The sequence below is a fragment of the Ochlerotatus camptorhynchus genome, unplaced genomic scaffold, assembly GCF_037179485.1.
Source record: "Ochlerotatus camptorhynchus isolate MF236.1 unplaced genomic scaffold, CSIRO-AGI_Acam_v1.1 ptg000182l, whole genome shotgun sequence".
Lineage (NCBI taxonomy): Eukaryota > Metazoa > Arthropoda > Insecta > Diptera > Culicidae > Ochlerotatus > Ochlerotatus camptorhynchus.
This window is the reverse complement of record NW_027040672.1, coordinates 1,153,973-1,180,354: the sequence shown is the minus strand read 5'-3', so window position 1 is coordinate 1,180,354 and position 26,382 is coordinate 1,153,973. Positions and strand designations below refer to the sequence as shown.

General features: G+C 39.9%; 1 protein-coding gene and 2 non-coding genes across 11 annotated transcripts in view; all 3 read right to left on the bottom strand.

Moving 5' to 3' along the window:
- The window catches only part of polybromo (protein), a 52,010-nt gene extending 42,549 nt beyond the window's left edge, over positions 1-9,461 (bottom strand). For 4 of the 9 annotated variants that reach the window (XM_065222966.1, XM_065222967.1, XM_065222971.1 and 1 more), the window contains exons 1-13: positions 9,326-9,460; positions 9,081-9,205; positions 8,106-9,021; positions 7,642-7,868; positions 6,988-7,580; positions 6,787-6,925; positions 4,861-5,234; positions 4,484-4,802; positions 3,288-3,375; positions 2,594-3,224; positions 2,367-2,539; positions 2,132-2,298; positions 1,900-1,959 (exon numbers count right to left, since the gene is read on the bottom strand). In XM_065222966.1, coding sequence (XP_065079038.1) covers positions 1,900-1,959; positions 2,132-2,298; positions 2,367-2,539; positions 2,594-3,224; positions 3,288-3,375; positions 4,484-4,802; positions 4,861-5,234; positions 6,787-6,925; positions 6,988-7,580; positions 7,642-7,868; positions 8,106-9,021; positions 9,081-9,197 — 3,804 coding nt within the window. In that variant the 5' untranslated portion in view covers positions 9,198-9,205; positions 9,326-9,460. Of the gene's footprint in view, positions 1-1,899; positions 1,960-2,131; positions 2,299-2,366; positions 2,540-2,593; positions 3,225-3,287; positions 3,376-4,483; positions 4,803-4,860; positions 5,235-6,786; positions 6,926-6,987; positions 7,581-7,641; positions 7,869-8,105; positions 9,022-9,080; positions 9,206-9,325 lie in introns of all 9 variants that reach the window. The other 5 variants (XM_065222968.1, XM_065222969.1, XM_065222970.1 and 2 more) reach the window with 4 other exon arrangements.
- Positions 3,424-3,496, bottom strand: TRNAF-GAA (transfer RNA phenylalanine (anticodon GAA)). The gene has a single exon. It is a non-coding gene; the product is annotated as a tRNA-Phe (tRNA).
- TRNAE-UUC (transfer RNA glutamic acid (anticodon UUC)) lies at positions 5,318-5,389 on the bottom strand. Its single transcript has one exon. It is a non-coding gene; the product is annotated as a tRNA-Glu (tRNA).
- Positions 9,462-26,382: the final 16,921 nt, after the last annotated feature.

Genomic DNA, 26,382 nt, shown 5'->3' with positions numbered 1-26,382 from the left:
AATTTAATTATGGACAGCAAGAAGTCGAGTTTCTGGGATTCAAACTCTCAGATGTGGGTTGGCAGGTGGAGAACGAGAAAATCGTCGCAAGTCATCAGCAGAAGTGAAAAGCTTCCTAGGATTGATAACATTCGTTGAACGGTTCATTCCGCTGAGAGCGGAGAAAACTCATCATTTGCGAGAACTAGTCATGAGCTGGAGCACGAGTTCAACCACTTGAAGACTAGTGCGTGGAAACATCAAGATTTTGGGATATTTTAACTGTAATGACGAAACGGAGTTGTTCGTGGACGCCTAACCGCATGGGCTAGGAGCAGTTTTGGTCCAGTATTTTTTTTTCTTTATTAAAGAGATTTTTAGCCATAGGCTAGTTCATCTCTTAAAAGGGTCCAGTATTATGCTGATTCCAGTTACGACAGGTATCATCTGGAAGTACGATAAAATTTGGACGTGGATTGTTGCAGACTGGCGAGAGTGAAACGTAAGAAGAAAAATATAAAGATTATTTCAAATATTGACCATGAAGTACTCCACAGAACATGCTTATACTATTTTAAAACTGCGGATAATCCAGAATTCCGTGTGCGATCAAGGGCGCAACTGAGTTGAAGTTGCAAGCAGTGGCCTCAACAGCGACTTAGATTGTAGTCCCAGTGCGGTCAATATTTTGAACTAGCTATATAAGTGTAGTTACAGTAAACAAGTTTGAAAACAACGTAGATGTTTGCACAATAAATAAATTAATGTATGTTTTCAATGTGGTTTGATCTATTTTTTGAGGTTAATAAAACAAACAATTCGAATGTAGTTATTGAAATGTTTGTTTCAGTGGCGTTTCCTTAACCTCAATCTACCTGTGCACCAACTCTCAAAACATAAACAATTATCAAAATATTACTTGCAATGGATAGATATCGAGTAAACTAGAAGTGTATTTTTCAACCGATTCGAGTATGAATATGGCATTAAATCTGGTTTTGAAAGTTGGTGCACACGTAAAAAGTGAGGTTACGGGACACCACTGGGTTGTTTCATTTACCTAATTGGTATAATAATTTAAAAAAGAAAAAAAAAGCATTGAAATACGCATACACATTAACAATGAATTCCATAGTCATACGAATGAAATGTGAATTTTATACTCATACCGTATCATTTTCATACGATGCCTTTATGAACTATATATAAATCTATTGAAAAAAAAAACACAAATGATAACTGGGATGTGCTTTCGTATTGCTATCGTATGAAACTAGAACGAATAGTTTCTTCAATGTAGTTTAATATTTAAGCGCAAGTGAAAAAATCGATCCTTAGTTAGCCCGGTTAGATAGATCTTACATGGATAGTTGTTTGATAAAACTAATGCCTCATACACACTTAGAAATTATCGCCCACTTCGGTAATTCTTACCGAAATCTGAACAGCTGAACTTTTCGGTAACATTTATGCAATTCAATTCAATTCAATTGCTTTTCAGCTACTTTGAAACTAAATCTCCACTTAAATGACAAGATTTGATCATTTAAACAAGGTTGAACATGTTTTGACATTATTTTCAAATTCAATAGCCTTTAAAATGAAGGTCAAAGTTTTACCGAACAGCTGTTCTAATTTCGGTAAAATCTACCGAACACGGAAACAAAATCTTAGTGTGTAGTGTCAAAATCGAATCAAACTCCATCATGTTACGCTAGATACATTGTTAATCGATAGAATCACTCTAGCAAAACAATTACCTAACAAAGAAGCATCCAATGGCTTCCAACCCAACTCCACCGTGTTATCAAACTACACAAAGATTAGTAAAAAACATAAACAGAAACCTCAACAAAGCTTAGTAAATGATGATGTTGATCGAAACAAACAAATATCTACTAGAATGTTGTAGGTATTTACCAGATCGGCCGATGGAATCGGTCTATTTTCCTGCAAAGCTGCGATTTCACCGCAGGTCACCTACGTGGAAGCAACGCACACATAGAATGAAATAAAAAAGAGAGGAAAAAAAGGGCATGTATACCCACTGTGAAAGAGTGAAAGAGTGATTCACACCCACACGCACATGTACACACAGACGTACACCCAGACACACCCTGCAACGAAAATTGGTGCCAAAGCATTAGGTTACCTTCGGTGGATTGATGGCACGTCGGAAGTGATAGACTTCGTCCATTGTCACCATCTGGGAATGGGTGAACTTTTTCAGGACACCCGCCTTGCGAATATGCTTCTTCATTTCATCGTATATCGACTCACAGAGGTACACGTCCGACTCGGAGATTTCGGTGGGTCGCCCTGGAAGTGAGTTAAGGTAGGCATTACAGGGAGCGCCTATTGTAGGCAGGGCAAAGAAAGACACCTACTTGTCACATACTCGTACTGCTCCAGAACAGCACAACGTCCGACGATAGCAACCGTCGGGGTCGTTTCCTGAACGGTCGACAGCATTACCTCCTGACGGTAGAACAAACGACTGATAGTGCCTGGAACTTCTGGCGGAGTCAGCAGCCATGGTCCGCGGAAGAATGATTTGCCACTGAAAACAGAATCGTTAGATGCAAGAGCTGTAAGTATAGACCCCTGCACTTACTCTTTCGTTTCCCAAATCGACTGAATCTGCGCCACCGATTGTTTTCCCGTCTCGGTGGCGACGTACACATAATCACCCGTTTTAACGACCCCTCCGCAGACTGTATTGTACTGCTCGAAGAAGACACTGCCCTCTTCTCCGCCGTTGACGTAAACGACCACGTTGGGTTTATCCTTCTCCGCCAGTGCCTCCTGCATTTGCAGTTCGGAAAGTTCTTCCTTGTGCTTTTCGACACGTTCCTTAAACACCGACATGACTCGCTTCATTTCCAACGTGGATTCCCTTGGAATCAGCATTACCGGATCGGTAACCCGAATCATGTTCCAGGTTTTCAGTTTCTTGAAGCACCTCCGCTTAACGGTGTAATACGATTCGCAGACATATACGTCCTTATCGGCGAACCCTTCCGGACGCATCTTGAAGTATTCCTTTACATGCATTACGAAGCACTTGTTCTGGGCTTGCGATAAGGGAACGGCCTGATGTTGGTCGCTTCGGAACACCTCCTTCTCCATGAATCTCCGCGTTTGTACGTGGTAGGTTTCGAACGGACGCAACAACATACTGCCGTACATCATCTTCACATTGTCGCTGTTGGTCCACAGACGTTCGATGTACATAATGCCGGGGACTGGAAATGAGGTAAATTGAATAAATTTGAGTTCTAAATGAAAATTAATCACCGCGCCCTTACTCTTATTCTCCGGAACATCAATATAAACGAAATCACCCGGGGAAAATACCTTCTGATCGATGGTCATACTTTCGCCTTGCGATGCTTGCTGTGACGGAAAAGCGGAAAATCAATTAGTAAAAAAGTAAAAAAGGTATGCCGAAACCCGGGATTGAACCGGGGACATTTAGATCTTCAGTCTAACGCTCTCCCAACTGAGCTATTTCGGCCGATGGAAAATTGCCATCGCATGCTACACTTAAAGCTAACCATTTGACATGACGACAATGATTGTATGGAAAGTTCCACTAGTGGGAGCTTTCGTGAAACTGCTTTACCAACCACGGCGATAGGGCTATCAGTATCACTTTCAGCTGAACACTAAGTAAGCACGAGTTGGAAGCACATGTCAGTAAATTGAAAAATCGACTTATTTGTAAGTAATACCGTAATGCAATGAATATCGGATGGTTCGTTAATCCGAACCTTTAATTTATTATCAAATATTACGTCTACTTTGCAACATTATAAATTATGTGTGATGATTCTGAACGATACTAAAACACCATGATAAAATTTACAAAGTACCTACACTCAATTCTGTTTTATGCGATTATAATTTTAACGATTGTGTCCTCAATTAGGGTGAGTACCAATATTTCAATACCACAATAATTTCCAATAGTTTTTTGAAACAAGTTGCACCCAATTTGGATACAATTTGAGATCACACGATCAAAATACGGACGAAAATAAATCACGTAAATGCAGAATTGAGTGTATTTTATATTGGCAGCAATATTCAACTTTTATAAGTGTCCTGATTTGTGTCTGGATTTCGAACTTTTACGGTAACAGTAACAGTAGTAGTAGTAGAACAGTAATGTAAAACTACACTACTAATGATTTCGAGCTCTAAAAAACACAATTTTTTAAATTTTATGATCAGTTCCAAACCACACCGAGAAGCGTTGTTCACAGTATCGTCACACAGTGTGCAAAATGTCAGTTAACATGCGAAACTTAAAGATTTTCTACTGGAGCATATAGAATTTTCTGGAATACCCTACAGCACCGAAATCCGTAAGCCTCATACAAAAAGTAGGTTTTGTATGAAATGTACGGATTTTGATTAATCTATTAGGTGTCCGGATTTTGGACAACTACAGTATACCTAGATTCGATTTTACTAATATACAGGATGAATCAATACATACCGTAGTGTCCGTTTCGGAGTCGGATTCCTCCTCGAGCAGTTTGGTTTGCCTCAGTGCTTCAACGGCCGCCATCAGGTGCATTGCATTGTAGCTGAGGGCAGGCGACTCTAGCACGTTTCCGTTTCTGCACAGCTCGTCCCGTTTCTTGATGAAAAACGACTGCAGTTCGATCGAGTCCTCAAAAACCTGTGAATCCGTTCGGCTCAGCTTGCGTGCCCTTTCCAGGCAGGAAAAGATATCCTCCTGGAATAGATCCAGTCGCTTGTAGAGTCCTTTGTCCAACCGCCGCTTGATCAAATCCAACGAAATTCCTCGAACCCTGTAATTCAAACTGTTTAGAACACCTGTCAAGCAGCTAAGCTCTATATTCGCCGTACTTGCTTCCATCGGGACTCTCGTCGTGTTCTGGCAGTTCCGCCAACGAGTCCGAGTAGCACCTTCCCTCCTCGTCCTGATAGTTGTACACGGTGGTAAACAAGTAAACCAACAGTTCCTGAACCGCCTGAGGCACATCCGGTACGGTTTCGTCACTCCGCAGTGCCTGTTTGGTTTGAATTATCAACTGCTGCAGGCACAGAGCGTCCTTGTAGATCTGCGAATCGGGTTCATTGTACTTGCATGCATTCTCGAACATCAGCATAAAATCCCCAGCCATATCATCGACGCTTTCGTAGTTCTGCTTGCGCAGCTTTAGCTCGATCCTATCCAGATCAATAGGGTTCTTGATGATGTCGTAATAGTCGGGGTATTCCTGAAATTGCAAGGTGGATCCCGGTTGATTGAAAGCGAAACACGAGTTTGCATGAACATAAACAAGAAGACGAAGCAAAAAATTTCCCATACCGGGAATCGAACCCGGGCCTTCTGGGTGAAAGCCAGATATCCTAGCCACTAGACCATATGGGAAGGCGATAGAAGAGCGATATAATGCTATATTTGAATAAGGAACGTGTCTGCCAAAAGCTTTACGTTTAGTAGCTACACGGTCGATAAGAAAAAAAATGCTAAAATGCAGGGGAAATGTCCTATTATTGTCGGGGGGTAAACAAAGCCCTATAGCACTCAAATTTGACCAATAGATGCTCTGAAACACAATGTCAGTGCTAACATTTGAAAACGGCACAAAAGCCATTTGTAAACAAATGGTTTGTGGGGCCTTTACTCACTACTTGAAGTACACCCACGCGACACAACAGCAACATCGGGTAGGGGAAATTTTCCCCTTCCTGACGATGCTGTTGGTTTGCGTGGGCGTTCTTCGGGTAGCGAGTAAAGGGCCCACAAACCATTTGTTTACAAATGGCTTTTGCGCCGTTTTCAAATGTTAGCACTGATGTATCCCCATGCCAAAATTGAACTCTCAAGGACGTTGTTTATCCCCCTAACGGATATATAATAAGCTATTGCCGAAGCCGTCATTTACCCTAGGTCAATTAGAGAATAAATAACATTTTACGAGCTTTTCCAGGAACAAAATTCTCGATATGAGGATAATTTTGAGAGGTTTCACTCAGTCTATTAGTATACTCCTAGACTAAGTAAAGTTTTCGTCGTTTTTTTTGTTATATTTGAGAAGCTTATTCTGGAAAAGCTTGACACATTTTACTCATTCAATGAGTGACCAACATGGCCAATCAGAACGACTCAGCAGCATTTTCTTTCCATACGAAATTTACTTATATTTGGGAAAACCTGCTGTTACTCATTAGCTATGAGTTACTACAGGTTTCCCAAATATGAATAAATTTCGTATGAAAAAATAATGCTCTGAGTCAATTGAATTCAGCCGCTGAGTCGTTCTGATTAACCGTGTACGTTTTTGCAAATTTGAGTGAACGATACTCAAATATGAGTAGCATTCATTTGCCGTGAACACTGCCGCAGCTTTTCACCCGATACACAAACCATAACCCTACACTATCGACACAGAGAAACACAGCCGATGAAAATTTACCATTCATGATCCAAACTAAACCATTTTTAGATTTTGACCAACGATTACAATTTAGATCCGCACTTTTTCCGAAACAAATTAAATTTCAACCATCTATGATTAATTTTGCAACGGCCATGAAGCAGCAAGAATGATAGAAAAGATTTTACACCAAGAAATTACCTTGTTCTTTCCCAATGTCCATCCAACACACATCAACCAGAGCAAAAATTTGGACAAGTTGAGGTGGTGTGCAACGGAACCGGACATGGAAAGAGTGAAAAGAAAAAAAATAACGAGACCAAAATTCCAATATTCCTCCAAGATGGGTACCAAGTAGAATTCGGGAAAAAAAAATATTCAGGTGCACACTTACATTCTTTGACGGTAGTTTCATAAAGATGAACGACAGCTGCCGGTTCGCTTTCGGTTCCCGGTACTCGCGGATGGTGTCATACAGGTGCTTCAGCTTCGATTCCAACGTGTTAAGCTTGTTCTTCGCCTTGGACCTGAAATTCCAAGAGTTTAATAATTTTTCGCCCAACGCGCACTCCCACTAGCGGAGCCTTACACTTTCGGTGTACTGAACCGTTTGCTGATGCTGGAAAATTCCTTAAGCTTCTCGTTGAGTGCCTTCTCCAGGATGTTGGCATCGTCATAGATCATCGAACCCTCCTCGTTGTACTTCCGGCAGTTGGAGAACATCAACCGGTAATCACCGACGATGTCGTCCAGCGTAGTGTAACGATCGCTCTTGATGTAATTTTCGATGGTGGTCATGTCGATGGGATGCTGAATGATTTGATAGTAATCCGGGTACAGCTTCTTCGAAGGCTTCTCAATAAACAGTCCCATTGGTTGGCGCCCATTGACCGTATATTCCAGCATGTAGTTGTGCAACGAGATGAGTTTCTTCTTTAGCATACCGACATGCGGTTGACGATTGCTGGATTTAGCCACTGGGGTGCTAGTCGCCGAATGTGGCGGAGATTGAACAATGGCAAGCGAAGAACGCGGTCTAGGTGTCTTCTTTTGTGCACTTTTCTTCGCTGGCGTAGTAGCGGCGAGGGATGATGAATCGGTGTCGTTTTCGTCTTCGCTATCATCGAGATCTCCCGAATCTACTAGCTTCTGGTTGAGCAGTTTCTGCATCTTGACGGCGTCCTACAAATATGAGCTTAATTATTAAAACTCCTAGATAATGACGGCAAATTGATTTGCTCACCTTGTAGATCTTACTGCTCTGCGGGTTCGACTTCTTGGCATTATCCAACATCACGTACAGGTCGGCACTCATGTCGGTCACGTTTGCGTACAGTCCCTTCTTGAGTTTGTTCCGGATCTGACCCATCGAGATGGGTTTCTTGGTTGTGGCGTAGTACTCCGGATGGAACCGACGGTTTGGAAGCTTCCACAGCGTTTCTCCTAGCGGTGCGCCTACAGCATTGGGATCTATAAGTCGTTTGTTTTTCAAGGACAAGGATGGGAGGAAGGGAACAACCAAACAAACAAACCGTCGATAGGGGGATGAATCGAAATCATTAATCACATGACGTAGGGGTTGGAATGATCCAAGGGTTGTAGGGTGCAAACGAAAAAAAAAAAAAAACAAAACAGAACCAAAACGTTAACCAAGGTTAATAACTTAATGAAGAAAGCTACAAAAAGGTTAATCAAACCACACATTACCATTGGTATTTGCCGTGTTGTACAGTTGATCGAACAGCTGCCACAATGGCCCTTCACCTTCGGTATCCATAGAATCATCCAGCTCGTCATCGGAACTCTCCGCTTCCTCCTTCAGGGCAGCCACCATGGCACTCAAACTGGTACCCGTTCGGGCCTTCCTATTGGCACTCTTCCGGTAGCGTCCGGCTTCAATCTCCACCTTTCGATTCATAAAAATCCTCTTCAAGTTCTTCGCATCCTTGTAGATCTGCGATCCCGGTTCATTGAAAGTGCAAGCATTCTTGATCATCTGCAGCAAATCCTTCTCCATGTCGTTCAGAATCGAATAGGCATTCGTCTGAATCTTAACCGCAATGCACTTCAAATCGATCGGATGATCAATGACGTCGTAATAATCCGGATACAATTTCTTCGAAGGAAGCAACTGAAACATTCGGTGCAATTCCCTATTCTCATCCGTTGCCGTCATGACCGCATTGAACAGTTCTTCGTACGGATCTAGATCATCTCCATCCGTATCATCATCCCTCGCCATTGACTTCCTAGGTCTGGTTATCTTCCTCGGTTTGACCTCCCCGCCGTCCTGTTCCATACCTTCCATCAACTTGTGCTTGTTCGCATTGAAAACGTCCATTAGCTGGCAAGCATCCTGATATTCCGGTGAATCCGGCTTGTAGAAAGCCTTGGCATTCTTCACAATCAGATCGATATCCGTCGTCAGATCGTCAACGTCTTCGTACGCTTCGGTTTTCAACTTTTGCTGAACCTTCAACAGGTCAATCGGATTGGCAACCACTTCGTAGTAGGACGGTTCCTGTCGGCGCTTTGGAGCACGGATAAAGGTATCGCACAAGGTGGTACCATCCTCTTTCTTGAACGTGCGAAGTGACTCGTACAGATGCTGACAAACTTCCGCCTAAAATAAATTTCCTTAGTGGTAATTAAAAGTTCTATTGAAATTTAGTTACAACCAACCGGATCCAGTTTCTTCTTCTTTCTTGCTCCGGTTGGCGCTGGGGACTGCTCCGGCAGGCTATCATCTTCAGTATCGTCGTCATCCAAAATGGAACTGCTTCGCCTTCGTTTGCTCATATTGGAAACTAAAAAGAAAAAAATATGCCACCCCTAAAGCATTGTTTTCTTCGCTAATCCTCAACCCTGCCCAGAGTGAGCATCGCGAAATTTATATTTACAATTTTCGCACAAAATCCGTCACCTACCGGTAAAACTTGACTTTCTCCTGATGCTACTCACTTAGCGGAACACTTTAACACTATTTTAACCAGGAAAGTAGAACTTTTAACAACGAAATTATTCACTTTAACGGCACCGCACGCGAATTTTGCGACCAAATTGAAAACAAGATGTCAGACAAAAGCGTCTGGCTTCTGGGTTGGGCGGCGAAAGATGGTAATGAAAACAAAACAAGGCGATGACAGTTGAGGCGGAATGTACGCGGCGGCTAATTAGGAATAGTTTTAATATTCAATAGGCCAGGTGGCGCTAGTTAGATGGCGGCATATTTTTGCTGAAGGCTGGCATGCAGTGAACGAATGAGTAAGTCGTAAGTTCCCAGCAACCACTGAACCGAATTGGACGAAACAACATCCAAATGGAAGGTATTGTGGTTATATAGATCTTTATTAAATATTTTTGGAATCGGTCACCTAAGTAAGTGAATCGTGTTAAACCCATCATGCACGGAAACGAATTTTGTTCATTTAAATCAAAAAGATAAATATTCATTCAATAAACATATGCATAATTCGAAGTAAATTAAAAACTTGTTTTCGACAAAAATATTTATGTTTGAAGTAAGTGATTTCCGTAAAGAATTTTCCCAGAGATGGCGCTGTTTCCTTGCTATAGGCATCGTTGAAATTCAGTATACCATCTATGGGAGAAGAGAAAAAAATATTTCCAATAATAGCATGCAGTCTTCATAGACATAACTACACGGATAGAAATCTCCTTATACCTTTTGGCAAATTTCTATTACTGATTATCCATCAAATGTATAAGTCAACTAATAAGCAGACACCTTGCAAAAAGTTAATGAAAATCATGTATCAAATGAAATGTATAAGCGGTCACACATACCTTTAATGCATTCTTATAGGACCTATGTGGTTTGTCTTATGGAATGTATAAGGCTGATGTTTTGGCAAAAATGTATAAGTAAAACACATGAATAAAGTAATTGATTTTCGTTTCGTGTAGGATGTTGGGCTAAGAGGGCCATGGCCCTAGCTGACAAGACATAAACCATAAACCATTGGAAGGGATTGACAAAATGTGTTCACTTCTGCGGTGGAAACTAACGATTTTAAATTGGCTCACTACTTGACTAGCCTATTGACCCCAAGCAAATCGATTAACCTACCCCATTCTATTCTAAATTCTAGTAATACACTATGTTTGTTCTGATTCGATTCAGATAAATTTAGGGGTTCGTGGATTTTCCTATGTTTCGAGGGGTGCATCGATTAGCTTGGGACCGATGAGAGTACCAGAGCTGAGCCAAAAAGTTGAGCACGTTTCTTCGGGACCTTCTAGTCTTAGAGTTACCTCTATAAAACTACAAGTGGCGAAAAATTACACTCTTTCAGATTTTTAAGCTGAGATTTAACAGAAGTTCAGGGACCTTGATGGAAATCAATAAATAATCCTAGAAGCTCTGACTTATAACCCGAATAGAAATTGTAATGTAGGAAACATCAGCAGACATCTTCAATACATTACATTTTAACGTGTATTGCTGTACCCTTAATGTATTCAGACTTCAGTGTGACGTGCAAGTACATAAAAATACATTAGCCTCAAACGTTACATCAGAATCAAACGTCTTGACGATGTAAAATTTGACATCAGAATACATCCAATGACAACAGAACCAAACGTTACATTAAAATCAAACTTCATCACGATGTAATTTGTTGCATGGATAAAACATCAAAATACATCCAATGACAACAGAACCTAGCGTTACATTAGAATCAAACTTCATCACGATGTAATTTGTTCCACGCATAAAACCTCAGAATACATCCAATGACAACAGAACCTAACGTTACATTAAGCGCCCATTACATATGTAAATATATTGACAAACATCGTATTGTTAATTTTCCTTACAATATAATCAATATATAAATATTGACAACATTAATGACAATACACTAAAGCGTTTGTTACACAGGTCAATATATTGACAATAAATTGACATACTGACAATATTATTGAAAGATAATATTGATGACGATGGTTTGATGACGAGTATTGTTGAAAACTGATTTTCATTTCACTTTCTCAATATTCTTCCCCTACCCAAGAGGAGGGAGAACGTACGTCATTTAGACCGACTGACCCACAATGCACCTTCACGCATGCAGTGTTGGCATTTTGTTTAAATCTTCGTGTGTGATATAAAATGGATATCAAACTAAATAAAAAAGTATCCTTTTACAGTCGCCAATCACTACCCAGGCTTCGTCTATATCGATGTTCATTTTCTACAAAATCACAAGCATAATCATGTAATTTTGTTTTTTTTACTTTAAAATAAAATAAATACTATCTGCGTTTCACATGCCTACACGTAACGCAAATTCAATAATATATGCAAGTTTTTCCTTTAGGAATGTTTACCAAAACATCAGCATAATAGTTTATTTATGGGAAACTGCATACCATGAACGTGGGTTATTCATCACGAGTGGTAATTCCACGCAGTCGACAATCGATTTGATTCAATTCCATTAATTTGTTATCATATTGCCCTGTGTATTTTCTGTGTCCTGTCAAAAAGTTACAACATTTGATATTGGCGTTGACGGAACCGTCGAGAAAACATCTCTTCTAACAAACATTGACAGTTTCTTATTGGAACTTTCAGTGGAGTGAAAGGATAGTACCAACTAGAAATACTCAGAGGGTCTGATAGGCGGAGAAAACAAAATACAATACGGCAGCAAGGATTTGTTCCTAAATTATCTTGCAACCCTTGCTAGAAGCTAGCATTTCAAATGACTTTTATTTTTGATTCGATTTACATGCAAAATAATAATTCGCCTTGACACCAGTGATTTTTGACAGCTCATATGTGTGAAGCGTGACGTAAACAAACCGCGCATAAAGTAATAAGTTTTTGGCAGAGTTTTTGAAATTTGTTGAACTTTTATTGAGATAAATGGTAAGTATTCTGTGTTAGAGTAACATCTCTAGATGATGTTTTGTTAATCGGCATCAAAGTTTGTGTATTGCTTTTGCTTTATTTTTCCATTTTTCCAAGTGATGTTTTCTGAAATAAACAAAAATGCTCAACGTTTTTCACAAATTTATGAATAAAAATATCTGTACTTGATTGAAAATACGGTTTCAAAGTATTGCTAGAAGATGTGTTCTTAACATATTAGTGGAATTCACTTCGACAAGTTTATTCCAGTCAAGTAAAATAATGATTTTAAAACAACATTTTTAGGCTCTACCCGAGGCTCTACCTGACGATCTCCAGTCCGAAATTCGCGTACAAGTGCAGCTTTTTGATATGTTGCACTATGCTTCCGGAGGCAGCAGATTGATCGTCGAGGGAGAAAGAGTTTTCAAGGCTAATCATTTGCTGCTGGTAGGTGTTCAGACTGTGTACGACGATGGATTACAACTGTTTGCATCGTGCCTGAAGTCATCGTCGCCAAGCTCGGAGCCTCACAAAATCTACATTCGTACTAGATGCTCATTCGAAAATTGGACCTTCCAGTGCTCGTGCAAAGCTGGCTTAGGTAAATGCAAGCATGTAATGGCCGTTCTAAATCATCTATTAATGTAAGATAAAATATGTTACTATTCCAAACATTTATTAACAATTTTATGTTTGTAGGCATCCTTCCATCCCTATTCTGACTGTTACCGATTTGCAACAGAAGTGGGGAAAGGTAGCGTTGAAGGTGGCAGGCGATATGTACAAGGCCACAAGGATTAGTGAGTTTTGTCGTAAAACTCGAAACAGTTCTGGAAAGGAACCTGAAACCCCAGGAGATCCAAACGAAGTGCATCTCGAAATACAATTAAAAGAAAATGAAGCGGCCTCAATTTTGGATTCTTTTTTACAAAGTTTGTCAAATTATACAGCATAAAATTAAATTTTTCAATAGATACTTTTTATAGAGTTTCCTGATAGCAGTCTATGCTACGAACTAAATGGCAGACCTAGGCTTCAAGAGAATATTGAGAACTCGATTGGGGATGAAACTATGAACGTTAGTTTGTTAGATGAGTTCTTAGATCTTCAGGTTACCGATGCTTCGATGGAATCACTAATATCGTTTGAGGACTTATCTGAGAGTTCAATATTAACTAAATTTTTGAAGGCAACTTTCTGCAGTGAACGGCATACTCCAACCGACATTGAACATTTGTATTTTATTGGTCCATTGGATGCACACCTCAGCATCTTCTATGAGCTTCAAGTTCGTGTTTCAGAGAGTGAATCCATTCAAATTTGTTTGAATACAATAGATCAACGTATTTCCCCAGTTTGGATGACCGAAAGAACACGTCGGATTACAGCTTCTAACGCATATTCTCTGTATACGTACTATTCATCAAATACCGAAATGCTGAAGAATTGGAGAAAAAAGATTATCAACTTGGTTGTGCCAAAAGAAATACACACATTTGCCATTGATCATGGTATCCGTTGTGAACCATTGGCTATAAATGCTTACATGCGAGATTTTAAAAAGATTGTGACTAAATGTGGATTCACAATCCCACCACATATTCCCTGTCTTGGATGCTCCCCTGATGGGATTATAATCGATGAAACGAAGGTCATTGAGGTTAAATGTCCAGTGGTTGGAAATACCGTTTCTCTCAATGAAACATTAGAAAAATTGAAGTACTTAACAAAGAATGGCAAAACATTAAAGAAAAATCACCAATATTATTTGCAAGTGCAATTAAACATGTTCATATTGAAATGTAGCTCGGCGGATTTTATAATTTACTCTGAGTTTGAAGACAAGTGTTATGTTCAGACGATTCATTATGATGAAGAATATCTACAACCAATTATTTGTTGTCTTAAAGAAGTTTACTTCAATGCCTTCTTAAAAATATTGTATACGTCACATAATAAATCTCTTTGAGTACACTATATGTACATAGTTGTTATTTTATGAAAAGAGAAACAAAACAACCATTTTTTGAATATACTGAAACCTTTATTCAATACTTTTCTAAAATCTTTCATTTGACAGGATTGGCTTGGAAATATTAGCAACTGCACAAGCTTTTTTTTTTTTTTTTTAAATCTTTATTTTAGAGATTTTTAGCCTGAGGCTAGTTCATCTCTTAACTGCACAAGCAATGATCATGACATCATCCAAAATAGGCAAGAAATTTGTCGCTTAGAATATCAAATTGCTTGATCCGCTGAATTGCTCGCTCTACATGTACTCTTGCCGCTGCTATCGATATGTTCTCTGTAGCATCATGTCTACTCAGTTGTGTTTGTGGGGAGGTTAAAAACGGTGGCCTTACTAGCTTAATTCCTCTGCTCCTGCACTCATCGTCAATCAAAAATCCTTTGTCAGTCATGACTGCTTCACCTACATTTAACTTTTCCAAAATTCCTTCCTGAATAACTACTTGTTTGTCGGAAGCCTTTCCTCCGTACCCACGACTAATGAAAGAGATCGTACCGCCAGGTGTGACTACTACCAAATATTTCATTCTTTCCGCCCATCTCTTCCTCTAAGTATTTCTAGTACCAACCAATTCAACAATTTTGAAATTTATTACGAAATTGTACGGACCTATTTAAAACCGTTCAATGATAATGTGTCGATTTTATTGATTTCTTACGAGTGATGGTAATTTGAAATTTTACCGACTTTTTCAGTAGTTCAAAAACCGGGTAAAATTTTACCGACTCAGGTTATCCGAATTCAGTGTGTAGTTAGTATTTTCCACACTCAAAAAATAAATCACATTTCCAATGGAAAATATCCATTAGAATTTCACTTAACTTTCATGTGATCTCATAATTGGGAATCGCATCACAAAATCACATGAACCTTATGTGTCCAATGAAGTTTATGTGATTTGTCATATACAATTCATGTGATCGTATGAACGTTATTTGAATTTCAGATAAAAATTATTAATTTTGTTATTGGAAAAATATCATGTGCGTTTCCAATGGAAACTATATGAAAACTTTTTTCAGTGCATAGGTCCAGTAACGACGTTTCTCTTTTGACCCGCTGATCCATGTTTCTTGTGTGGGGAAATTAAGACAAGTAATATTGACTTTAATACATTGAGGTTAAAAGGCTTCAAACGTATTGCCATTGATGTTGTCAATATTCGTATATTGATGATATTGATAGAATTGACTGTTTTTTTTTGTCAATATATTCTGAGTATTGACAAAGTGAAATGAAAATCAGCTTTTCGTCAATACTTGTCATCAATCATCATCATCAATATCACCTTTTCAATATTATTGTCAGTATGTCAATTTATTGTCAATATATTGACATGTGTAATGGGCGCTTTAGAATCAAACTTCATCACGATGTAATTTGTTGCACGCATAAAACATTAGAATACATCCTATGACACAACAATAAAAAGTCGCTTGTAAAGGGTGATACGGTCAAAATTTGGTCAAGGGAAAACGCGTGTAAATCGGTGAAATCGTTTATTTAAAAAATCAAATTAAATTTCTTTTTCAAGTTCAATTAGTATAAAATTCAGGAAAAATATTCAGTTAGTCTTCTGCTTTTCCAAATCCGAATTGCCGGGCCTTACGCTTGACCCCTGCCATCAGATTTTGTACAGCCACCTTGTCCACCTTCTTCGCCGCAGAAAGCCAGTTTGCCTTGAACTGCTGCTCGCCCTTAGCAGTTTTTTTGGTCTTCTTTAGGTTCCGCTTGACAATAGCCCAGTATTTCTCAATTGGGCGGAGCTCTGGCGTGTTGGGAGGGTTCTTGTCCTTGGGAACCACCTGCACGTTGTTGGCGGCGTACCACTCCATGGCCTTTTTACCGTAATGGCAAGATGCCAAATCCGGCCAAAACAGTACGGAACAACCGTGTTTCTTCAGGAAAGGCAGCAGACGTTTATTCAAACACTCTTTCACGTAAATTTCTTGGTTGACAGTCCCGGAAGCTATGAAAATGCTGCTTTTCAAGCCACAGGTACAGATGGCTTGCCAAACCAGATATTTCTTTGCGAACTTTGACAGTTTCATGTGCTTGAAAACATCTGCTACCTTTCCCCTTCCTTTTGCCGTATAAAACTCCTGTCCCGGAAGCTGCTTGTAGTCGGCTTTGACGTAGGTTTCGTCGTCCATTACCACGCAGTCAAACTTCGTCAGCATCGTCGTGTACAGCCTCCGGGATCGCGCTTTGGCCATCGTATTTTGTTTATCATCGCGATTTGGAGTCACTACCTTCTTGTAAGTCGATAGTCCGGCTCGTTTTTTGGCTCGATGCACGGTTGTAGACGATACACCCAGCTTATTTGCGGCATCTCGGAGAGAGAGGTTAGGGTTTCGCTTGAAACTACCGGCAATTCTCTTTGTCGTCTCAGCGGCTTCCGGTGTTCGATTTCCCCCCGATCCAGACTTCCTGGCTGTCGACAAACGTTCCCCAAACACTTTAATTACATTTGTAACGGTTGATTTGGCAACTTTTAGCGATTTTGCCAACTTTGCGTGCGAGTAGCTCGGATTTTCGCGATGCGCGAGCAAAATTTTGATACGCTGCTCTTCTTGCTTGGACGGCATTTTGACAACTGAAGAGTGAATTCCAAAATCAAAATAGGAGCAACATTCTACACACACACACCTTCAAAATGAGGGGTGTTCAGGTTTTTTAAATGCAAAATTGAAAGAAATACGTCAAGTTTATATTGACCAAATTTTGACCGTATCACCCTTTAGTGCAGTGATGCCTCCTATGCATAGTTTTGTGACATTATCAATTGCAAATAAAATTGAACTCTTTAGAAGAGTGGAGACGCTAATAAAAGCCCGAAAAAAAATAACAACAAAAATACATTAAAAAACAATGTAACAATAAGACGAAAATTATTGTCTTAACAATGATTTATATTGTTACGTCTACAATAAATTTACCTTGATTTATGTTGTACAAAACAATAAATTTCATGGTAAATGGAAAATTTACAATAAAAAAGGGGGGTTGTTAAGTATCTTAACAATGAAATTTTCGTGATTTTTCCATATAATTTTTTTTCAATAACATTATATATTATTGTTATTTTACTGTTGGTTGGTGAATTTATTGATTAAAAAAAATAACAGCTTGACAGATCTACTTTATCGACATTAAAAATAAATCGAAAAAATAAAACATTGCCGCGGGAAGGGAAGGGGGTGGTATGTCTGTTACGGGTGGTCCTTTTTTTACTGGTTATGGATCGAGATTCAATCCGGAACTTGTGAGAAATGCAGGCCAACTCCCCTGCGCTCGATATCTCTAGGTCACGTCTCCTTGGTGGTTGAGCGTCGTTGATAAGTTAATGCATTCGACTGGAGAGAATCGCCAATGAAATATGCTTCCACCTGAGAGTTCCTTCCTGACATCTTCAAGTGGTGGAATTTTTTATTATTATTGTATGATTATTGACTGCACGGAAAAGGTCTCCATTAAGCTTTAGAGAGGGTCTAGGATAAGATATGAGTGGACGCGGACTGCCTGGTTTTGAGCCAAACGAACTGTCAAAGCCAGAGCCATACGAGCAGCGCCTATCTTAATTACATTGGCAGTGTTGCTGACCCTCTCATAGTATGCATGCTTCAATCAGATTTATTTTTATTGTTCGTGAAGTAACCCACAATGAAAATACACCAATATTTAATGTAACAACAATTTTTATTGTAATAGAGTTGTTCATTATTGTTCATGATCGAATCATGTTAACAATAAAATAAATGAAAAATACGATAACAATCATTGTAACAACATTTTATTATGTAAATACATTGTACAGCTAGGTAGCAGTTTTGCCGTTTTCGGAAGAGTACAACATTATAACAATCATTTTTATTGTCGACAATAAATATTAATGTTAGAGCATTGTTTCCACTGAAAATTTCACTGTAATTTTTTTTTCGGGAGTGCACTTAGACGTTGTATCGTCTTGACGCCTTCTGCGCACTTATTATTCATTCACCAAGGAATAAGTGCTGTTAACAAAGTAGGCGTTGGATTGCTGTCTTGAACACTCCAATCAATTTTCTAGCGTCATTCCATATCAAGACACTGAAGAGAGCAGTCATACCAAGATAACTTTATCGTTAATAATACTTGTTCATTGTTAAGTGTTGTCCTGGTTATTTCCTGTCCGCCTCATCCGCACCGTATTCCTTTAGGTTATGGGCTCGTCTACGAAGGAAGGCTCTGGAATTCCACAGTTAAACGAATCGAACTTTGAGAACTGGCGTTTTCGCGTTCAACTCTACCTGGATGCGGCGGAAGTTTCAGAAGCGCTTACGGGGCAAGTTCCTGGTGCAACGGATGCTGGAAGAGCGAAGTTTATGCAGACAGATCGGAAAGCGAAGTCACTACTGGTCGGATTCCTTTCCGATGAATGTCTTGGCATAGTACGGGACAAGGAGACGGCTCGCGATATGTGGAAGGCACTCGAAGACACCTTCGCGAAGAAGTCTGTGGCAAGTCAGACTCTGTTACGGAAGCAACTGGCAAGACTTCGGATGAAGGAGGGTACTTCAATGCGGCATCATTTCCAGCAGTTCGACGACATCGTACGGCAGCTCAAGACCGCTGGTGCGAAATTGGAGGAGAACGATACGGTATCACAGTTATTTTTGACCCTTCCCGACAGCTACGACTCCATGGTAACAGCTTTAGAGAATATAAACGAAAAGGACCTGACGTTGGAAACCGTGAAGCAACGATTGTTGGCGGAGGAATCCAAGCGGTCTGATCGGATGGAAGATTCTTGTGAAGATAGGAGTGCAGCGTTTGTCGGAGGACGAAATAAGAAGACCAAAAAGTTTACCGGAAAATGCCATCGTTGCGGAAAGGTGGGACATATGCAAAAAGATTGCTATGTTAAGAAGCCAGAAGGTAAGGTGAATGCGGCCGTTAACAGCAAATCAGTTTCATTCATGGTGAACAAGATGCCGACGAAGACGGAACATAAGAGGTCAGTTTTCGTTGTGGATTCTGGATGCAGCGACCATCTGGTGAACACTTTGGAATGCATGCAGTCGGTGAGGAAACTCAAACAACCGTTCGTGATCGATGTAGCCAAAGATGGTTTCAATTATCGGAAACTACGAAGGTGAAGTTACTGGACTAGCAAGAGAAGGTGTGAAGTTTGAAATGAAAAATGTGATTTTCGTGCCCGAGCTGAGAGGAAACCTGCTATCCGTGAAGAAGATGTCCCAAGCGGGAATCGACGTACTATTCACAAGCCGTGGTGGAAAGCATCAAGCGATGATGAAAAAGAATGACTCAGTAATTGGAGTAGCGCATCTACGAGGTAATTTGTACGAATTGGATTTAAACTTGGACGTGTCAGGAGCTACCGCAAATCTATGCGCATCGGACGCTGGAAAACTCTGACATCGTCGTTTGGGTCACGCCAGTCAGACCACGATGAACACGTTGGCCCGGTATAGTGTGGCGGAAGGATTTGGTCCGAAGGTCAATGCTATCGGGTTCTGTGACACTTGCGTGCTCGGTAAGCAATGCAGAGAACCCTTCGACGGAACTCGTGAAAGAGCTAGTCGTCTACTAGAGCGGATTCACTCGGACGTGTGTGGACCAATCAATCCTCCGGCCTGGGATGGATCGAAGTATTTTGTTTCATTCATCGACGATTATAGTCACTTTGCGTGTATCTATGTGATGAAGAAGAAGTCCGAGGTTTTTGGTCGTTTTCAAGAATACGAAGCGATGGTGACCGCCCAGTTCGAAAAACGAATCAGCAAGCTAACCGTGGATCAAGGGCGTGAGTACGGCTCTAAGGAACAAGAAGCATTCTACAAGCGAAAGAGGATTCAAATCCAGCCAACCGTAGCATATTCTCCGCAACAGAACGGAGTTGCCGAGAGGTTCAATCGAACGCTAATTGAAAAGGTAAGGACAATGCTGATCAACTCGAATATGCCCAAGTACATGTGGTCGGAAGCAGTGCTTACCGGTACGTATATATTAAATCGTTGCCCTACTGCTGCTCTATCGGACAACCGTACGCCTGCTGAGTATTGGACCGGTGTGAAACCTGATCTATCGAAATTGAGGATTTTCGGATGCAAAGCATTTGCATGGGTGCCAGGTCAACTCCGGAAAAAGCTGGACAACAAGAGTCGCGAGGCGGTGATGGTGGGCTATGCTCTCAACGGATACCGCCTTTGGGATAGAACGTCAAGAAAAATCCTCGTAGCCCGTGACATCAAATTTGACGAGAATTCATTACCGTACGCTTTTGAAGACAGTCAAGATTCGAGGGTACCGTTGGTGATTCCAATGCTGTATCCGGCCGTCAAAGATGACCAGCAAGCTGAATTGGAAGAGCAGCCAGATGACCAGCAAGTTGAGTTCGAAGACGCGATGCCTGTGCTAAGTGATGACGAGGATGAGGTTGAACTAGACGAACAACCTGAGGAGCAACTTGAAAAACCTGGGGCGCTCCCTTCACAATCAAGAGGTGAAGACTGTTCAGAGTCAAACACTAGGCGTGGTGAACGGGAGCGCAGGCTCCCAGGTAAGTTTCTTGACTTTCTAACTGGGTTCAGAGCAACGTCTGCTGGAAAAATTTCAACATTCCCAGATTTCCCGGATTTGTACGATGAAATCAACGCGCGGAATGACCAAAAACTGTGGCTGGATGCAATCGATGAAGAACTGAAATCCCTGGAGGCCAACAAGGTATGGGAATTGGTGCCATGCCCAACCGACGTCAAACCGCTGCAGTCAAAGTGGATCTTCCGCACGAAAGAGGATGAAGAAGGAAACCCTGTGCGCTATAAAGCAAGGTTGGTCGTCAAAGGTTTCTTGCAAAAAGCCGGTTTGGACTACAACGAAACCTACGCACCTGTGGCGAAGCTGACGACAATCCGTATTGTGCTGCCTGTCGGTGTTCAAAAAGGGTTCCATTTCCATCAAATGGATGTGAAGACGGCGTTTCTTCACGGTGAGCTGCAAGAGAAAATATTCATGGCAGTTCTGAACGGCGTCAAGGCGAGAGCTGGCACGGTGTGCAAATTGAAAAAGAGTCTGTATGGCTTGAAGCAGTCCCCTCGCTGCTGGAACGAGAAGTTCAATCAAGCGCTGCTGAAGTTAGGTTTTATTCGTTCCAAGCACGATTATTGCCTGTACACCCGTACCGACGATAGGGGGGAAGATGCCATTTTCGTCGTACTATATGTTGATGACCTTCTCATAGCGGGAGCGAAGCTGTCAACAATTTTGAAATTGAAGAACGAATTATCCCGGATGTTCGCCATGACCGACTGTGGAGAGCTTAGCCATTTCCTTGGCATGAAGATACGCTACAATCGACAAGACGGAAAGATGATGCTGTCTCAAGAAGCAAGCCTAGAAAAGATCTTCCAGAAGTTTGGCATGTTGGAATGCAATCCTACAAGGACCCCGATGGAGAAAGGGTTGCAGCTTTATCGTCAAGTTTCCGAAGCTAATGGAGTACCGTATCGTGAGCTACTGGGAAGTTTAATGTACGTGATGGTATCAACGAGATCGGACATTTGCTATCCTGTCGGGTACCTGGGGAGATTCCAAGCTCAACTCGGACAACAGCACTGGACCGCGCTCAAGCGAGTAGTGCGTTACCTGAGAGGGACGATGGATCATTGCTTGACTTTAACCCGGGATGTTCAAGCAAAACCACTAGTTGGGTTCGCGGATGCAGACTGGGCTACCGATACCGAGGACAGGAAGTCAGTGAGCGGATTTGTCTTCCAGGTGTTTGGATCCACTGTTGCCTGGTCTAGTAAAAAACAAACGACGGTCGCCACTTCATCAAGTGAAGCAGAGTATGTGGCGTTAAGCACTGCAGCATCGGAAGCAATATGGTTGATTGGTGTCCTAGGCGATTTGGGTGAAAAGCAGATCGAGCCAGTTGCCATATATGAAGACAATCGTGGGTGCATCGGCATGGCTAAGAACGTGGAGAGCAAGAGAGTGAAGCATATTGATATCAAACATCATTTTCTTCGGGATCTTGTCACCGCTGGGAAGCTGCTGATAGAACCAATTGCAAGTGAGAACCAATTAGCTGACTTCTTTACCAAGTCCTTGGACGCTGGCCGATTCGATGAATTAAGGACGAAGCTAGGAGTATCCAAACGAGAGGGGGTGTTAACAAAGTAGGCGTTGGATTGCTGTCTTGAACACTCCAATCAATTTTCTAGCGTCATTCCATATCAAGACACTGAAGAGAGCAATCATACCAAGATAACTTTATCGTTAATAATACTTGTTCATTGTTAAGTGTTGTCCTGGTTATTTCCTGTCCGCCCCATCCGCACCGTATTCCTTTAAGTGCGATGAAGACACAACAACAATTTAACGTAAAACTGCACTTTTATTAGTGTTTCCGCATTCATAATCTCATAAATGTGACGTCAGACCGACATTAGAATGGCAAAATTTTGTTCCAAAATTTCTGATGTATACACCATGTTACGTTGCTTAAATACAACTAAATCATAATGTTTTCTCATGTTTGACATCAGGCATACATTTGATTTCGATGCTGATGTAGACATCAAAATCAAACGTTGGCCTAATGTAAATTTCTATTCGGGAAGAGATTGATTTCAGTGAACTTCGTAGATTGCTTTTAAAGATAAGGGAAGGTTATACAGCTTAAAAAACTCATAAATCGTCATAAAATGCATAGCACTTTAGAAAACGTTTTAGGATATGGGGCTGTTCATTAACTCCGTTGACAGTTTAGAGGAGGGGGGGGTGGACAATTATCCACGGCCAATACAAATTTTTAATATTTTGTATGGACAATTGTCTACGCGGGGGGAGAGGGGGAGTCAATAATAAAAAAAAACTGTCTACGTTTATTAACTGTCCCTATCACGAACTGCGTAGAAGTTCTGGAGATTTTCTAGACGTACAACACATTTTATAGGAGTTCAGCTATTATTGTAAATGCTCAGTGAAATTCATAGAAATCCAGTAAACTTTGTAAATCGTCAGTGAGCTTCGTAAAAATGCAAATTGTTAAGCAGAATTTCATCAAACTTTATAGAAAATTGTAAAAATTTGGAGAAGATCGTAAAAGTATTGGCATTTTCTTACCTTCATTGAGTTTGTTTATACTTTAGTGGCTTTTAAAATGTTCTAGTAAATTTTTTTTTTTTTTTTTTTTTTTTTTTTATTATAGTCACTTTAACACTCTTGGGTCATTCGTGACTTGTCCGGGGGTGAGATTTGAACTCGTGACTTTGGCGTGAGAGGTAAGGATGTTAACCACTACGCCGGGGTCGCCCCCATTCTAGTAAATTAGTGGACATGTTTGAAATCTGAAAAAAATTCGGAGAGCTTCGTTTTTTTTTAATGGATGCATTTAACAATGTTTTAATACAGGAATATCTATTAACATTCCAGGACCTTATTTTGACTTTAGCACTTCTTAAAAAAATAATAAAGAATAGTGTAGGGCATAACAAAAAATTTAATGTTTTATAGAACTTCAGGGAACAAACAATAAACGAAATTCTTAAAAGTTTGGAAAGCTTCGTAGTAGCGATCTTTGTACAAGTTGCGCGAATTTTATAGAAAAACAAGAAATCTCGCAAAGCTTCTACGAAGAGCAAGAAAGAATGTCGAAGGTAGAATCAGTTTTTTTTTACACAATCAGTTTTTTATACCGAGCATAATTGTTCCATTATGCCGATGGAAAATCAGTCGAGGTACGCACAAAGAAGAATACTAAGATGAAACAGTCGGAAGAAAAACTTTAGATTTAAGTGTCCTCTTACAGGGTCCCTTTCATCGAATGAATACCCCCGTGCAAGGTAATTTTGTGGTTTTGCTGCTCCCTCGGCAGAGATGAAATTTTGTGCTCTTTTTTTATCAAAACAATCACACCAAAATCAGAGATGTTCCATTTTTTAGTAACTCGATTGACAACAATTCGATTATTTTTTGATCGCTGTGCTGTCATTTTTCCACCAATGAGAGTGCAGCATATGTTTGAAACGATGGGTGCTGATCGTCTGGAGAAGTTATTGCTTATATCGATGACAAATATTTTACTTTTCGGTTCGTTAATCGATTAATCGATTATTCGAATGTAAAGTGGCCATCACTAGATGAATGTGAAACGTCATTTCAAATATAGGACCGTACATAAATAATGATAAAATGTGAAAGGGATCGTGACTAATCACAAATTACGACCCCACGGTAACTGAAATAAACACGAGTGCTGACCGGTTGGTACGCATCCCAAGTAGCATTTCTTGTTTTATTGCACTCTATTAGTGGTTTTTGAGATCCATTTTATAAAACCGTCAATAAAATTAATAGCTCCAGCACAACCTTTTGATAACCGCTATATGATCGTTTTTTTTTTTTTTTTTTTTTTTTTATTATAGTCACTTTAACGCTCTTGGGTCATTCGTGACTTGTCCGGGGGTGAGATTTGAACTCGTGACTTTGGCGTGAGAGGTATGGATGCTAACCACTACGCCGGGGTCGCCCCCTATAAGATCGTCTTCCAGCTTAGTGGACCACTTAGGTTTATAAAGCATGTTTGAGAATCACAATAAAGCTGCCTTAAAACCTTTTTTAAGAAAGCTCCATACTCTATAAAAGGTTCTCATAGCCTCTTTAAGAGTAGTATTGTATTCAAGCAGTTTTATTACGCTTTGGTGAAAATCAGTTATAAATCCAATTTAATTTTTATTGCTTCAAAGCAACCGCCATAAATTAGCTTGTTGTTGTTCTGTTCTGCTGAAACTTTTTTTTCATATGAACATCTTTAGCGGTAAAAATAGCTTTGAGTATTGGTGTCAAGATCACCATGCAATCAATTTTGTTTCATGTCAACATTAGTGAAAATCTTAAAGAAAATATATGACTTTTTAGAAGTTCCAAAACATATGCGCTTGAAATTTTATCGTGTATATTGGGATAATTTGAGGGTTAAATAAATGCGCCTCCAAAATAATTCAAGTTAACAAAAAAGATTGTTTCAGAAATCAAATTAATTTGATGGAATCATCTTAGTTTTACAGAAAATAGATCTCAATAAATAAATTCATACCAATGCAGACTGGAAATTATTTCGGATCTCTAATTAAGCCATTATTTTATATAAATTTCTTGGATTTTATTCCAAGGCTAATGGCATTTTCATAATGACAATATGGTGACAGAGGACAGCAGGCAAGAAAAACCACTTTTGAAAAGTTGTAACTGAATGCTTATAATTGTTTTGAAATAACTGTTACATGGCCAACTAGTTTTATTGGGCTTACTTATATAGCAATATAAGGATTTATTTTTGAGTTTTATAAGGGAAATTCATATTTTTTTTATATATTTCAAGGCAATCATAAAACCTTTCATAAGTGAAAATTATTTTCTTCTTAAAAGTTCTCGATTTTTTTTTCAAATTATAATAGTTATTTAATGTTCAGTTATATCCCAAGCTTACTCGTCTTTGTATGAAGGAAAATTGTTTCATTTTCAGAGGAAATTTTTATAAACAAACTAAAGGTGCTCCGCTTTCTTCATTTTTATGTGAATTGTGCTTGGCTAACCTAGAACATATTCTGGAGGATAGGAATTTGGTGCCCAAGTGTTGGTATAGGTACATGGATGACATTTTTAGCATTGTCAAAAGGGAAGATTTATCAAAAATTTTGGAGGCCATAATCAACGTTCACAAGGATATCAAATTTTCTCACGTAGAAGAGAGAGACGGCAAACTCCCTTTCTTAGATCTTCTCATCATCAGGGAAATCCCAACTAACAATTTTCACAATGTAAACGCTTGACTCATTTCATTTATGCAGCCTCAACCTGTATTCAAACGTAATAAGATATGAGGAAACCTTTACTCAACCTCAACCAACCACCAAGCTAATTTGGCGAACTTACTCAGTTACTTATGGCTGTTGAGACGGTTGGGGCAAGCTCTTATTGCATATCCATTTACGCTTCTATACAGCTGTTATCCTGCTGTTTAGTTGTGTGTGAACTTGAAAGGCGCTTATTCAACCTTTTCC